The 14,075-nt window shown below is 44.1% G+C and overlaps 1 protein-coding gene across 2 annotated transcripts; it reads left to right on the top strand.

The window, feature by feature from the left end:
- Positions 1 to 4,420: 4,420 nt before the first annotated feature.
- Positions 4,421 to 5,099, top strand: Iqcf6 (IQ motif containing F6). Of its 2 annotated transcripts, none has more exons than XM_023704168.1 (2): positions 4,421 to 4,525; positions 4,674 to 5,099. In XM_023704168.1, the coding sequence occupies exons 1-2, from the start codon at positions 4,421 to 4,423 to the stop codon at positions 5,040 to 5,042; spliced, it is 474 nt and encodes a 157-aa protein (XP_023559936.1). In that variant the 3' UTR covers positions 5,043 to 5,099. The 2 variants fall into 2 exon arrangements, 1 of the variants encoding a protein (XP_023559936.1); XR_002818721.1 differs by having other exon boundaries at positions 4,449 to 4,468; positions 4,674 to 4,762.
- Positions 5,100 to 14,075: the final 8,976 nt, after the last annotated feature.

Here is a 14,075-nt window from a genome sequence, read left to right as displayed (position 1 = left end):
ATATATTAGAGCTAATAAACTAATTCAGCAAAGTTGTACGATATAAGATCAACATGCAAAAATCACATGTATTTCTGTATATTAGCATTGAGAAAGTCAAAATAAAATCAAGAAAACAGTTTTACTTCTAATAGCAAGAAAAAGAATAAAATTATTAAGGGGAAATTTAACCATGCAGGTTGTAAAAGTTGTATACTAAAAACCACCAGGCATTGCTGAAAGCAATGAAAGAAGGTCTAAATAAATTGAAAAATATTCCATCATGGGTTGGTAGGCTTTATATTCCCCAAACTGGCCTATAGATTCAGTGCAGTCTTTATCCCTTTCTTGGATAAAAATTGGCAAGCTAATCTTAAAGTACATATGGAGTTGCTTGGAATTCTAAGTAGTCAAAACATTTATTTTTTCTTGTCTTTTTGAGACAGGGTCTTGCCATGCGCTTCAGGTTGGCCTTTAGCTCACTTTGTAGCCCAGGCTGGTCTGGAACTCCCAATGATTCTCCTGTTTCAGTCTCCAGACTGCTGAGACTACAGGCATGTGCCACCACACCCAGCTCTAGTCAAAACAATCTTGAAAAAAAAAAAAAAACCAAGTTGGAAGACTCACTCTTTCAAACTTTAAAACACATTATGAAGCTACAGTAATCAAGACAGTGTGGTACTGAAATAAGGAAAGATACATGAATTCATAGAATAGAATGAGAGGCTAGAAATAAAACCAAACATCTACATTCATTTGATTTTCAACAAAATTACTAAGGCTTGGATGAAAGAATACTCAGTTTAACAAAGGTGGTGGCACAACTAGACAACTCCATGCAAAAGAATGACTGTAGTCTTACCCCACCATGTTTCCAAACATTAACTCAAAAAATCAATTGGAGACTTAAGTGTAACAGATAAAACTGTAAAAACCTTAGAAGAAAATACTCAAGCAAATCTTACTGACCTTGTGGTTTGAGCAGTGGATCCCTACCTATGATGCCATAGCACACATGATGAAAAATAGATGAATTGGACTTCACAGTTAAAAACCTCCACGTATCAAATGAAGAAAATGAAAAGACAGCTGCAGAATGGGAGAAAATATTTCAAGTCATATATTTGTGTCCCAAATATATTATCAAACTCTTACAATTCAACAATGAAAAAAGTCACCCACCCTGTAACACTGTGGTGGTCCCATAAGACTCTACTGCCTACTGACATGGAGCAATCTGGCTCCGTAAGTACAATCAATGTAAGTACTTGTGTTTAGTACATTGAGTGATATTTGCATAATGGTGAAATTGCTTAATAACACATTCTCAGAACAAATCCCTGTTTTTAAACAAGATGATTGTAAGGCAAGGGCTTGAGTAGACATTGCTCTAAAGAAGATAGGTGAATGGCCATAAACCACATGAACATGCCTTCAAATCACTTGTCTTTGTGAAATGAAAAATCGTAAGTATAGTGAGATACCACTTCACACCTACTAGGATGGCGATGTTGTTTAAAGAGGGCGGGGGACAGCAAGAGTGCATCAGGGCACAGAGATTGGTGAGAGTGTAAAATTGTTTGGCTGTGTGAAAAAAAATACTGTAATTCCTGAAAAAGTTCAACCCAGAATTCCAGTATGACTCCTTCTTAAGTGTATAGCAGAAAGAATTGAAAACAGGTGTTTATAGCAGCACTATTCATCAAAGAGTAGAGACAACTTGAACATTCGCCAACCGATGAACACATAAGACAAATATGCCATATCCATAGAATGGGATATTATTCAGCCACTAAAGAGAGGGAGATGAGGAGCAGATTAGTGATTGCTGTGGGCTGGGATCAATGGATTCAGGATTTTTGATGAAGTTATAAACAGGAATGGTAACAGCTTTAGAATATTGTCAGTGGACTAAAACCACCAAAAATACAGCTCAAAATGATTTAAGTGGTTGATTTATGTTGAGTGATTTTTGCTTCTTTTTTTTTTTCCATGGTATGGGGGATTGCCCTCAGGACCCTGTGCTTGCCAAGCAGGTGCTTATTCTACTGAGCTATCTCCCCAGCCCTATTTCATTTAATAGAAAGAAAATATACAGAAGTACAAAAGATTATATATTTCTTTAGACATTAGATGTACTCTTTGTACATGCATAGCTAATTGTCCAGACCCCAGTTTAAAGGGGGCCACAGTTCTGGAGATTTGAGGGGATAGTGTGCTGAGCTGTGGTGAGGACCTCATGATGGACAGCATCATAGGAGCAGGATTGTGTGGGATAAAGAGACGGCACTGCAAGCTGGAAGCCAGAGTGGTCAGAAGTTGGGCTTACTCTCAGCACAGTGTGCTCTTTTGAGAGTTCAGAAGCTCCACAAGACCTATCTTCATCCCTTCAGAGAGAAGCAACCACCAGGGATTAAGGAGCTCTCTCACTAGAGTCAGCCTCTTAAAATTTCCGTGTCCCAGCACCACCCTGGGACCAGTTTCCAGCAGTAAACCCTTGGGGATAAACTCAAACCACACTAGAACAATGAGCCCACAACACATCCACTGCCATTTTGTACATAACTGCAAAACTGAACACAAAAGGGACATTCAGGAAGGAGATAGTCATGGTGTTACTGTTAATCAGACCAGAGTTGGGGAGGAAAGGTGTGTTGTGGAGACCTTGTCTGGATGGGCAGAGCTCTGGAAAGTTGGCCATGTCCCCAACCCTGTTCTAAATGAATATATTCTACACTAAGACTGACACTTTAATACAAGGACTCGGGGGCCGGGGAGATGGCTCAGTGGAATAAGCGCTTCCCTGGCAAGCGCAAGGGCCTGAGTTCAATCCCCGGTTCTGGGAGAGAAAAAAAAAAAAAAACATACAAGGACTCATGCTGTGTTCACCCAGATCAGTGACCATTAAAGAAAGCAGAGGATGGTCTCTTCCAAGAATTTTGAACTTGATGAAAGCCAGTTTCTTGGTTGATGGTGGAGCCAGAACTTAGAAGACACCCAGATGGACAGTACTGTACAAGGCAGCAGGACTCTCAAATATGCATAACCAGGAGCTGCAGATAGTGGCTGGCTGAACAAGCCACAGCACCCAGCACATCCCTATGCAGAATCAGAAATGATAAACAGAGCCCAAACGGCTTCCAAATCCCAAAGGCCTTGCGGTCCTTCTGCATCGCCTACAGAGCCAATGCTAACCTCAGAACCCTAGGAACACGGCTCTGTGAGCTCGCAGGAGAGCTGGCTGCACAACCGCACTCTTACAGCATTCAGGGAGTATCTAGATTTTTGTGGGAGCTGAAGCTTATTTTATTTGGAAGGCCTACTTTAAAAGCAAGCATAGACAATTACAGATATAGGGTGAAGTGAGCATTTTTAGGACAAGAAAATAAATCACAATTTTTTTTAAAGTGGCTAATACTTGAAGCATAAGGTTTATATTACCTGCCCATCTTTGTAATATTTTCTTACATTTTTACCTTCATATGATGATTTTGAAACATGATTTTCTATAGAAAAATGATTATTGGTGACACTTGGAATGCATAAAACATGATTTTTTCGAATGTTTTAAAAATAACTTATTTATTTACTTATTTATTTGGTACAAGGTCTCGCTAAGCAGCTTGGACTTGTAGTGATCCTCCTGTCTCAGCTTTCCCAGTGATGGGATTAGAGGCATGAGCCATCACACCCAGTTTTAGTGGCCTGCTTGGCTTCCCTGGGGTTCCAGGGCTGGCACAGCATGTAGTGCTGAGGACTGAACCCTAGTCCTTGCACTGTCCAGGCAGGCGCTTTAATCACCGAGCTATCTCTCCAGCCCAAAACACGATTTCTTATATCAACTACCATACCATCTGCACTTGCTCTTCTGGTTTTTGCCCTGTGATCAAAGAGATTCTGTTTGATCTGATAGATCTAAGTTCTATCTCATAAAATTCCCATCAAAAAAAGAAAAAGAAAATATATTATGTTTATACCACTACTTTGTCAAGTATCCTGACCAAAGAAAATCTCAATTCTGATCAGGCATCAATGAGAACTGAATCTTGTACCTACAGCTTTACGTGTCAGCTAAGGAGAAGAGTTTTTTTACTCCACTTCTGGATCTTTATTTTCCAAACTTTGCTTTTCCTGTCTGCCCAGTCCCTCTGGTGCTGGGCACTGCCCCCAGGAGAAGCAGAAATAAGTGACTCAGCAGTGCAGGAAGAGGAGGATTAAGAGGCCTGAGAAATAAACTGAAGGTAAGAGATAATGGTAGGCACTTAGAGTGATGAGAATACATAAATGAAATAACCAGCCAATCCAGAAGGAGATACAGCATAGAAAGAGAGATGTGGACAGACTGGGCCAGAGCAGCGGGAGACTTTGGGGCAGGTGGGCGGGGTCTGATGATGAGGGCGTGGCTAACAGTTGAGGGTGTGGCTAAAGGCCCAAAACCTAAATGAAACATAAGCAGACTCTAGAGATCAGGGCCATGGACACACAAACGGTGAGTTTGGCCTTTCCAGGAGGTGCCTGCCTGAGGGATGAGAGGCTCGAAGAAAGAGCGAGGGGTGGAAATAAAATGGACAGGGCCTAAAAACAACAGAGCAACGCCCAGGGGCCAGAGCCCCTTTCCTCCCAAGCGCCAGAGGTGGGGACAGAAGTGGTGTGTGCCCCACTGAGCCCTTTGTGTTCTTCTTTCCCTCAAGCAGTTAGAGAAGGCAGCCGTGAGGATTCAGTCATGGTGGCGTGGCAATGTGGTGCGCCGGACGCTACTGCACGCTGCGCTCAGGGCCTGGGTCATCCAGTGCTGGTGGAGATCGATTCAGGCCAAGACAATGGAGCAGAGAAGGCGCCTGGCACTAAGACTTTACTCCTGCCAAGAGTGGGCAGTGGTGAAGGTGCAGGCCCAGGTTCGGATGTGGCAGGCCCGCAGGCGCTTCCTCCAGGCCCGACAAGCTGCCTGCATCATCCAGACTCACTGGCGCTGGCATGCCAGCCAGACCCGCGGCCTTATCAAGGGCTGCTATGAGGTCAGAGCAAGGCGGATGGAGCTCGACATCGAAATCCTCATGACCTAGGACACCGCAGAGCCAAAGAGACTGGATCTCTCTTTCAATAAATACACTTACTGACCACAGACGTGCCCTATGGAGAGCAGGCTCCAAGAGAGGATTCATTCCCTAATTTTCTTGCCTTCTGCCCAGAAATGTTCCCTGCTGTGGTCTAGACCCCCTGTCTCCAGGGATCCACTTTAGGTTCTTTCTCCTAATGCCATCCCTGGTCAATCACAGGGTCCAGCTGAAGCTCCATGCCTCAGTCCGCTGATTTCAGTCTCTCCATAGAAAAATCAGGCCTTAACCTCCTCTCTCTGCAGTCCCTGCCTAGGCATCTCCATTCAGAGTTGGGCACTGGGGAGTCTGGCTGCAGCAGGGCCAACTGGGGAGCTGGGATTCCATAGGCCAGTGATGCAGGCCGCTAAGGGCCAACGTAATGCTTGGCAGGCAGCCCAGAGGACAAGGTAACTCAGCTGAGCAACAGCAGGACAGGCACTGTGTCTCCTGGGGACAGAGGGAGAGGAAGCCAGCCAGAGCCCCTGGGGAAGGCAGAGCAGGAGCTGAGGGGCAGCAGCTGTGCTCACTGCCTCCCTCCCCTGAAGCTGAACAAATAGCTTCCCCTCTCTTCTGGACACTTCCTGAGAGGACCAGGCATGGGGTTGAGAGGGAGGGGTAGCTGAGGATGAACAAACAAGGAGAGAAGGCTGGGGTGGGCAGGTGAAGGGTTTCCCTGCCACTAAAAGTCACGGGTTTGGGCACACATCCCCTACATCCTGTCATTCTCAGAAGCAGCTGTGTACCCCCCAGCCCCTTCTCCCATACCCTCCCTATACCACCACCCCTCTGCGTGGCCGGTCTCAGTGGGGTGATGGGCTTCTGCTTTGCTCTGTGGTCTCACTCTGTGTCTCTGAATCCGTGGCATGAGCACCACACAGTCTTTGCCTCATAATCCAGAGCTGAGATTTCTCACTCTCACCTTGATGCCTCAGATGCTCATCCCTGAGCCTCCATCGTTGAAGTCTCAGGCCTGTGACCTCCACAGGAGGCAGAGATCTTTGTGGGCCATGCAGTGGAGGGAGGCTCTTTCCAAGTCTCTCTGATGAGTATGCACGTGTGCATGCATGCATGCATGCATGCATGGTGTGTGTGTGTGTGTGTGTGTGTGTGTGTGTGCATGTCCACCTGTCTGTCTGAGGTGGGGAATTCCATGGCAGCTGTGGAAGATGGGAAGGTCCTGGGTTTAGTCTGTTGTGCTCATCACCCCAGACAGTGAGGTCTGCTGCTGAGTATTACAGGGATTCTGCCTAACCAGCCATGTAGCCACCACCCCAGCAGTGAGAAATGTTAAAGCCTGGAAGAGTGCTTGCTTAGCATACATGAAAGCCTGGGTTCAGTCTTCAGCACCAAAAAGAAACCTGCTCTAGCAATAGTTGAAGACTCTAATACCTACATAGAACGCAGACATTTCCTAGGTCACTAAAATGCTCCCAGCCTGGATCCACTCAAAGATTCTGCTTTAACTGGCCTAGCTTGAGGCCTGGTCATCAGGATCCTGAGGTGTAGTCATTGTTTGAGATAAGCCTTCCAGTGAGCCTGTGTAGCTCCACTAAGAGATGTGCAGAATTCTAAGCTGAACACAGCAGATTCAAGTCATCTAAACATCCTGCTCGATGAAGAGCTCAAATGCAAAGTGAAATCAGGATCCAAAATGAACATTGCTTGGGGGTTAGGACACTTTGAAAGCAGGAAGACACAGCACCTACTGGTAACAGGAAAAGCTGAGAGGAGCTCTTGGGGAGTGGGGAGAGAATAGATGGGACCTCTTGTCCCAAGTAGACAGGATCCTAAGAAGATAGTACCTTACAGGCTTGAGCAATGGAAACTCAGAGCCTGACCTAGAAGGCCTTAACCACAACCTTGAGTGCCCCTCTAATATGCAGCAATGGTCTGAATTGTGGTTGGGGTCAGCAGAGCATCCCAAAAGTAGAAGTCAGTTGATTTGGAGGAAGTTGGGAGAAAGGCTACTTTTCAGAGCAGCCAGTGCCAACCAATTAGTGGAGCCACCCCACCCTCAACAGGGGTGAAGATACAAGTGGGACCCTCAAAAGCAGACTCCACAGACTCACTGCTCCTCCCCACTGTCATTTAGAATTGAACTGTGTACAGAACTCTTCCTGAGAACAGATATGGTACACTGAGACATTAAGCAGGGAAGAAGAGGGCCTGCTGGAAGCTTTGCGACGGCAGTGGGTCCCAGTGAACTCTGGGAGGATCTGATTTCCCTAGTCTTGCTCTTCCCCCTGGTGATATACATCCCCAAGAGACACATGACCCAGCTTCTCATCATACAGAAACTTGTGGCTCAGAGATTAAAAATAGCCAGAGCCAAGGAAGGTGCCAAGTAGTGAGTCTGAGGGCTACCCCCATGATCTCTGCCCCCGTATAGAGATTGGTAGTAGCTGGGGTCCCTGGACCCCAAGAACTAATGATTCCAAAAAGGCCTGGCACAAGACAAGAAGCCATAGACTATGGGCATTTCACTACCTGAGCCAAGGCAGAGACCGTGGGCAGTACAGACAGTAGGTTTAGGTCTGAAGGAACACAAGGAAGGATGTCTACCAGTTGGGGGTGAGTTGAGAACAGCACAGCACCCATGAAAAGCAGCAGGATCTGCTGTAAGAATCCCAAGGGGAATATGAGGGAATCTATGAGATATTATTATTATTATTATTATTATTATTATTATTATTATTATTTTATGTATTTGGTACAGGTTTTCACTACACAGCTCAGACTTGTAGTGATCCTCTTGTTTTCAGCCTTCCCAGTGCTGGGATTACAGGCATGCGCCACTATGCTGGGACTGGGTGTTCAGCTCAGCACACCTGGGGGCAGGGCCAGTGTGGCATGTGTTGCCGGGGATCAAACCCTGGTCCCTACACTTGCCTAAGCAGGCTCTTAATCCACTGAGCTAATGAGACACTATTGACCATCAGCTGATCTTTATAGCAGCCAGATTTCTACTCACTCCATTTTGGATATGTTTAAAGTTTATAGGGCAATGAGACTGGACATGGTGGTGTGCACCTGTAATCCCAGCCCTTGGGAGGCTGAAAACAGGAGGATCACTACGAGTCTGATCTGTGTAGTGAGTCCCTGTACTAATCACATTAAAAATTTTTTTTAAAATGAAGTTTATATGGAAAAAATATGAAAAAGTAATTTTGGTATAAATACTAGAAGAATAAAGGTTGCCTCAATAATGCCCATTATAGCTCAGTGGAATAAGCGCTTCCCTGGCAAGCGCAACCTCCTGAGTTCAATCCCCATTCCGCCAAAAAAAAAAAAAAAGAAAGAAAAAAAGCAGTGGAATAATGCCCATTATAGTGAAGAATTACATTAGGCTGTTAAGAACAGAAACCTGAAAGACAGCGGCCAACCAGAACAGAAGCTTGTGTTCCTCTCCCACAGTGAAGCTGAACAACAAAAAGTCCACAGCATAGCACTGCTGTCCGGCCCTGAGTCCACACTGCACTGTAGGAGTCAATGCTAGGCATCACGCTCTCAAAATGATGCCCACAGTTTCAGCCAGTATGTCTATATTTCAGATAAAAAGAGGGAGGGTAAAAATTTAGGCCAGATTCTCCTGGGAAACAAACTTCCAGGTGTCTGTGGCTTAACTGAGGTGTGTTTCTCCCTTGTGCAAAGCCTGCTGAGATCTAGATAGTGTCTCCTATGATTGCTCAGCATCCCGGGCTGCTCCACCCAGACACCACTCCATGTGGCTATGAGCTCCTGTGGTTGTGCTCATCCCGGCTGGGAAAGGCGGGGGTGGAGAGGAGAGCAACACAATTTTAGCCATTCACTTTGAAGGGCCCATTTGCTCTCATTTTTCCAGGTTCTGGGGATTGCACTCAGCATGCTAAGCAGTCCATCTATTGAGCTGCACCCCTAGCCTTCCTCTCCCATTTTATTGACTCAGTTAGACTGGTTGCTGCATTTAACCTCAAGGAGAAAATTAGTCTTACCACATGGCAGAAAGAAGAACAAGAATGGAGGGAAACAGACCATTGTCCCCTCACATCAGGGTACTCTATATGAGGTGGAAGCAAGGGTAGAAAATAGGGAGGTAGGCAGCGGGATGACCACCCTAATGTATGAAAGGAAAACATAAAAAAGAAAGTTCAATCACTCCAGTACAAGTACTAATAAAAAAAAAAAAAAGAACAATGATGGACAGAAAGCCCAAAGATGGGCATTTTTCTATATTAAATAGATGTGGGTAAAATTCATCTATTAACACACTCTCTTACCTCAGGTTTTCTAAAAATCCAGCCATATGTTGTTTATAATGGACACACCTGAACTGAAAGGAAGCTGGAGGCTGAAATTAAAATAATGTATCTAACAATGTACAATGTATTAATTATTGAAACTGTCCTATTAATCAGTTTTTAAACAGTCTCATTGAATTTGTTTCTCAATAAAATAAAAATGTATTTAGTTACATAAAAAATAAAATAATATACAGCAAAAAGGTAAAGAAGGGGAAAGCTTTGATCTGCTTAAAAACACTTTTAATTATTTCTCATGAGACAGGTAAAATGAAGATAAAGAATTAATTTCATCCAGATGATCTCACAGTCACGAAGAAGGAAGATAGGCCTTTGGTGGAGAAAGGACCATTCCTGGGGAAGGGAATACAAGAGGAGAGGGGTGGAGGATGAGGCAGGAGGGAGAAAAGGAAGTGCTCAGAGGAGAAAAGGACCTGGAAACCAAGGCCAGGAGCCTGGGAGCAGGCCTCTGAACTACTCTCCCAAGTGCCTCCTCCAGGGAGCTGGTAATGGCAACTGTAAAGTCCTGGTTTAATAGTGCTTTTGAAAAAGAACACAAACAACACACACACACACACACACACACAAATGCTAAAACACACACCCATATATATTTAAAGAGTAAAATGGGTATTGAAGGCAATGAAGACTCTACCACCAGGAAATGTTCTATAAAATGCATTACAAACCAGTGATCCCCAACCTTTTGGCACAAGAAGCAATTTCATGGGTCACAGTTTTTCCATGGGATAGAATGGGGTAGGAAGGATGGTTTCTGGATAATTCAAAGGGGTGCACAACCTAGATCCCTGATATGAGCAGTACACAACAGAGTTCACTCCTATGAGAATCCAGTGGCACAGCTGGTCTGAAAGGAGGCAGAGCACAGGCGGTGATGCAAGTGAAGGCCAGCTGTGAATACAAATGAAGCCTTCCTTGCCAGCTGCTCACCTGCTGAGTGGCCCAGTTCCTAACAGGCTATGGATGAGTACTGATCCACAGCCCAGGGGTTGGTTAGGCACCTTACTATAAGCTATTCTAGGAAATACAAAGAACAGAAAGCTACCCAACTGTGTATGAGGTAGGCATAGCATTGATGTCAAAATCAAAAAATTGTGCTATGAGAAAGCAAAATGTAAGACCATTATCAATATTTAAATATACAGGTAAACTTAAATCAAATCTAAGTAGATTGCAATCAGAAACCTTTAATATATAATGATCGCAGGGTTTATTTTGGGGGGGGGAACAGGAGAGTAGTGATTATTCAACCTGAAAAAAATTCCATCACCATAACTATTTCAAAGCAGAAAATTCTATGATAAAAATCAAACACCTATGCTCATCAAAAATTACTTGCAAAATGTAAGGAAAAGAAATTTTATACTAGATACATAAAGAACAAAATAGCAAATATCAGCTCCCAACTTGAAAAATCGACTCATGAAACCATGGCAGAGACAAAATCATCAAGGTCAAGATTGTTAATCAAGAGTTATGCATTTCCAGAAACAATACCACCAGGAGTGGGGGTTTCCAAAATCTCAACTCTCATAAATTCAGGGCCTAACTTTGTGTTATAGATACTAGATGGAAAGCAAGTTGAAGAGGGAGGGAAAGAACTTAGCTCAACGTGTATCCTTGAGGGAGTGGGCGCAAACCTGGCTCCATTCTGCCGCTAAAGGTGGTGATGAGGAAGAGGAGAGCAAGGAGTCTAATGCTTACTTCCTCGATAGAGAACAAAAACTAAAGCAAGATTCTGCCAAAAATGGTGAAGAGGTGAGTGCCAGCAATCAACTTCGCCAGGACAAAATGTCTAGAGTTTGAAAAATAATAACTTAGAAAGGAATTGAGGTGAGTGGAGGGTACACGAGAACCATGAGGGAACTGACAGAGCAGAAGAAAATAGGATTAAGTGATAACAGCAGAAATAGATCACACCCTAGAAGAGAGACCATGCAGTGTTGCCCATGTTGGCTGCCTAACCACCAGCTGGTGGCACAGTGAAACTAACAACTTTTGTGCTCACAGAGAACAAGAGAACTGCATGGAGAGTAGAGTAGGACAGTCTTCTGTAGTTGGAGCCAGCAGGGAGAACACAAGACACTGCTGCTGGAGTGGCCTTCCATAGTCAAGACTTGTGAGTGATTTTGGTAAAAGCACAGAAAGCCGCAGACTTAGAGCAAGACTTCATTGTGTGAAAGGGCTAGGTTTTTGAACCTGAGTCCCAGAGCAGCACTTTAGCTCCTTCACGCTGCCAACTTCCCAGAGTGGATGAGAGAAAGGTTCTCAAAGGAGACTGCCAGCAGTTGGAGAGCAGATTGAGCGGAGTCCCATGAAGAGGCAGGGACTGGTGACCACAAACCAGGCTCCTGTGGTGAGAGGCCCTGTTCAGTCTGAGTTATACGCGATTGGATGCTCCCCTTGAGGCTCTGTTTTCACTGTAAGCAGATTTCTACACCCACCATGGCTGTGGGGCAGACTGTCACATTAGATTTCTATGGCAAGTGCAAGGGTCTGAGTTCAATCCCTGGTTCCACCAAAAAAAAAAAAAAAAAGCTGAATCAAGAACTTTAGACTTCCAGTATGAACAGAAACACATCCTGGCTTGAGTGTGGCTCCCTAACCATAGGCTGAGGGAAAGAACAATAAAACATGTTAAGTATTCATTGTATTTTGTTTTTAATTTTTCTTTTACTTTTTTAAATTAATTTTTATTCTTTGTTGTTTTTCACATTCTGCTCATTTCCCACCACACCTTTATTTCATTATTTTACCTTTGTGTGTGTGTGTGTGTGTGTGTGTGTGTGTGTTTCTGTGTGTGTGTGAAACCTGGGATTAAACTCTCAGGCTTTTGCACTTGCCAGGGAAGCACTTATTCTACTAAGCCATCTCCCCAGCCCTCTATTTTACCTTTTTTATTTTAGGAGCATGTATGTGTGCTTCTCTTTCTCTTCCCATTTTTTCTTCCAATGTAGTTTATAGAGGGTTAGGTAATTTTCCTTTGCAATTCTAGACTTCCAGCTCACCAAAGGCAAACCCAAGGGTCTGTGAGATGGAACAATCCAAAAGCCATCCACCTAAGGATCTGGGATCTGCATGCCATGCTGGCCCCAGAACCCCAGGTGCACCATGCTGGCCAGTGAAACCAGGCATGGTGGCACACACCTGTAATCCCAGCACTGGGAAGGCTGAGACAGGAACACCACAGCAAGACCCTGTACCAAATAAATAAATAAGTAAATAAATGACTATTTATTATAAATAAATGATTTTTTTTAAAAAAGAGTCAATGAAAACTCAGAAGATAGTGCAAATGATATACAACCCTATCCACAGAAGCAATGGCAGAAAATTTCCCAAGTAGGGAAAAAGAATTAGACATATAGATTAATGAAGCATATAGAACTTCAATTAGCCATAATAAAAAAGACACCAAAGTATGTAATAGTCAGAATTCCAAAAATTCAACACAAGAATAAAATATTAAAAGCTGTTACAGAAAAAAAAATGACCTGTAAAGGAAAGCCCATCCAAATCACAGCAGACTTCTCAACACAAGCCCTCAAATCACAAAGAGCTTGGAATGAAGTTTTCTTTCTTTCTTTCTTTCTTTCTTTCTTTCTTTCTTTCTTTCTTTCTTTCTTTCTTTCTTTCTTTCTTTTCTTTTCTTTTTTTCTTTCTTTCCTTCTTTTTTCTTTCTTTTTCTTTCATTCTTTCTTTTTTTTTCTTCTTTCTTTCTTTTTATCTTTTCTGAGCATTTACTACAAGATCCTATCAGTGATTTATTTTTTCTTCTCAATATCCTGCTCCATGGCTTCCTTGGCTCTCTTCGCCCGGATGACAAAGAGCCAGCATTGGAGTGGGCCATGCCCAGACTGGCAAATGCCTTGAAGTTATTTTCTTCCTCTGTGATGACCCTTTCCTTCTCCTTCTTGTAGAGGTTCCTGATGGGCATCACAGGTCCTGTCAGCTTGGTGGCCAATTTGAGTTCTTAAGTAGAGCTGTCTCCCCTATTGGGGGCTGATGGCTTCTTGGGGAAGAGAATGAGCGTGGAGTGGTACTCTTTCAGCTGCTGCATGTTGGCCTGCAGGGACTTGGTGGATTTGTTCTGCTGCCTTGGGTGCCACCAAGATGCCAATGGTCCGGGCCACCTTTTTGTGAATACTGGCCACCTGCAGCTCCTCTAGACTGAAGCCCCTACTGGCTCGGACATTGGTGTGGTATTGCACCATGCGACAGTGCACAATGGACTGGATGGGTCCAATAGGTCTGGATGCGGGAGCGGGGTGATGCAGTGCTCTTTTGCCTGCTAGGCCTTGCCCTGCAGATCTTCTGAGCTGGCTGATTGAACCACATAACCGCATGCCACTGCCAGTCCTTGTGGAAGTGGGGCTTCAGAATCATGCTTTATGTTGGTCTTAACCATCCAGCAGAAAAGTATAAACATGAGGTATAAGAAGTAAAGCCATATTAATATGCTGATCTGTAAAAGGCTCAAGTCAACAACTTCTGACATTGCCAGTGCTGTGGAAACCCACTACTATTATGGACTACTGGACTCTATTGGATTATTTGCTGAATTCACTTACCTACAATATTTGAATGGCAGTGGAATACCCATCAGAGCTGGCCAAATAACTCAACTGATTAAGGCACCTGCAAGCAGGCTCAGGGGCTGGGAATTCAATCCTGGGCCTGCTGTGCGGGCCCCAATATATAT

Source organism: Octodon degus, unplaced genomic scaffold (genome assembly GCF_000260255.1).
Source record: "Octodon degus isolate 3935 unplaced genomic scaffold, OctDeg1.0 scaffold00008, whole genome shotgun sequence".
NCBI lineage: Eukaryota > Metazoa > Chordata > Mammalia > Rodentia > Octodontidae > Octodon > Octodon degus.
Note: the sequence above shows the minus strand (reverse complement) of the source record. Positions and strands in the feature narration are given on the sequence as shown.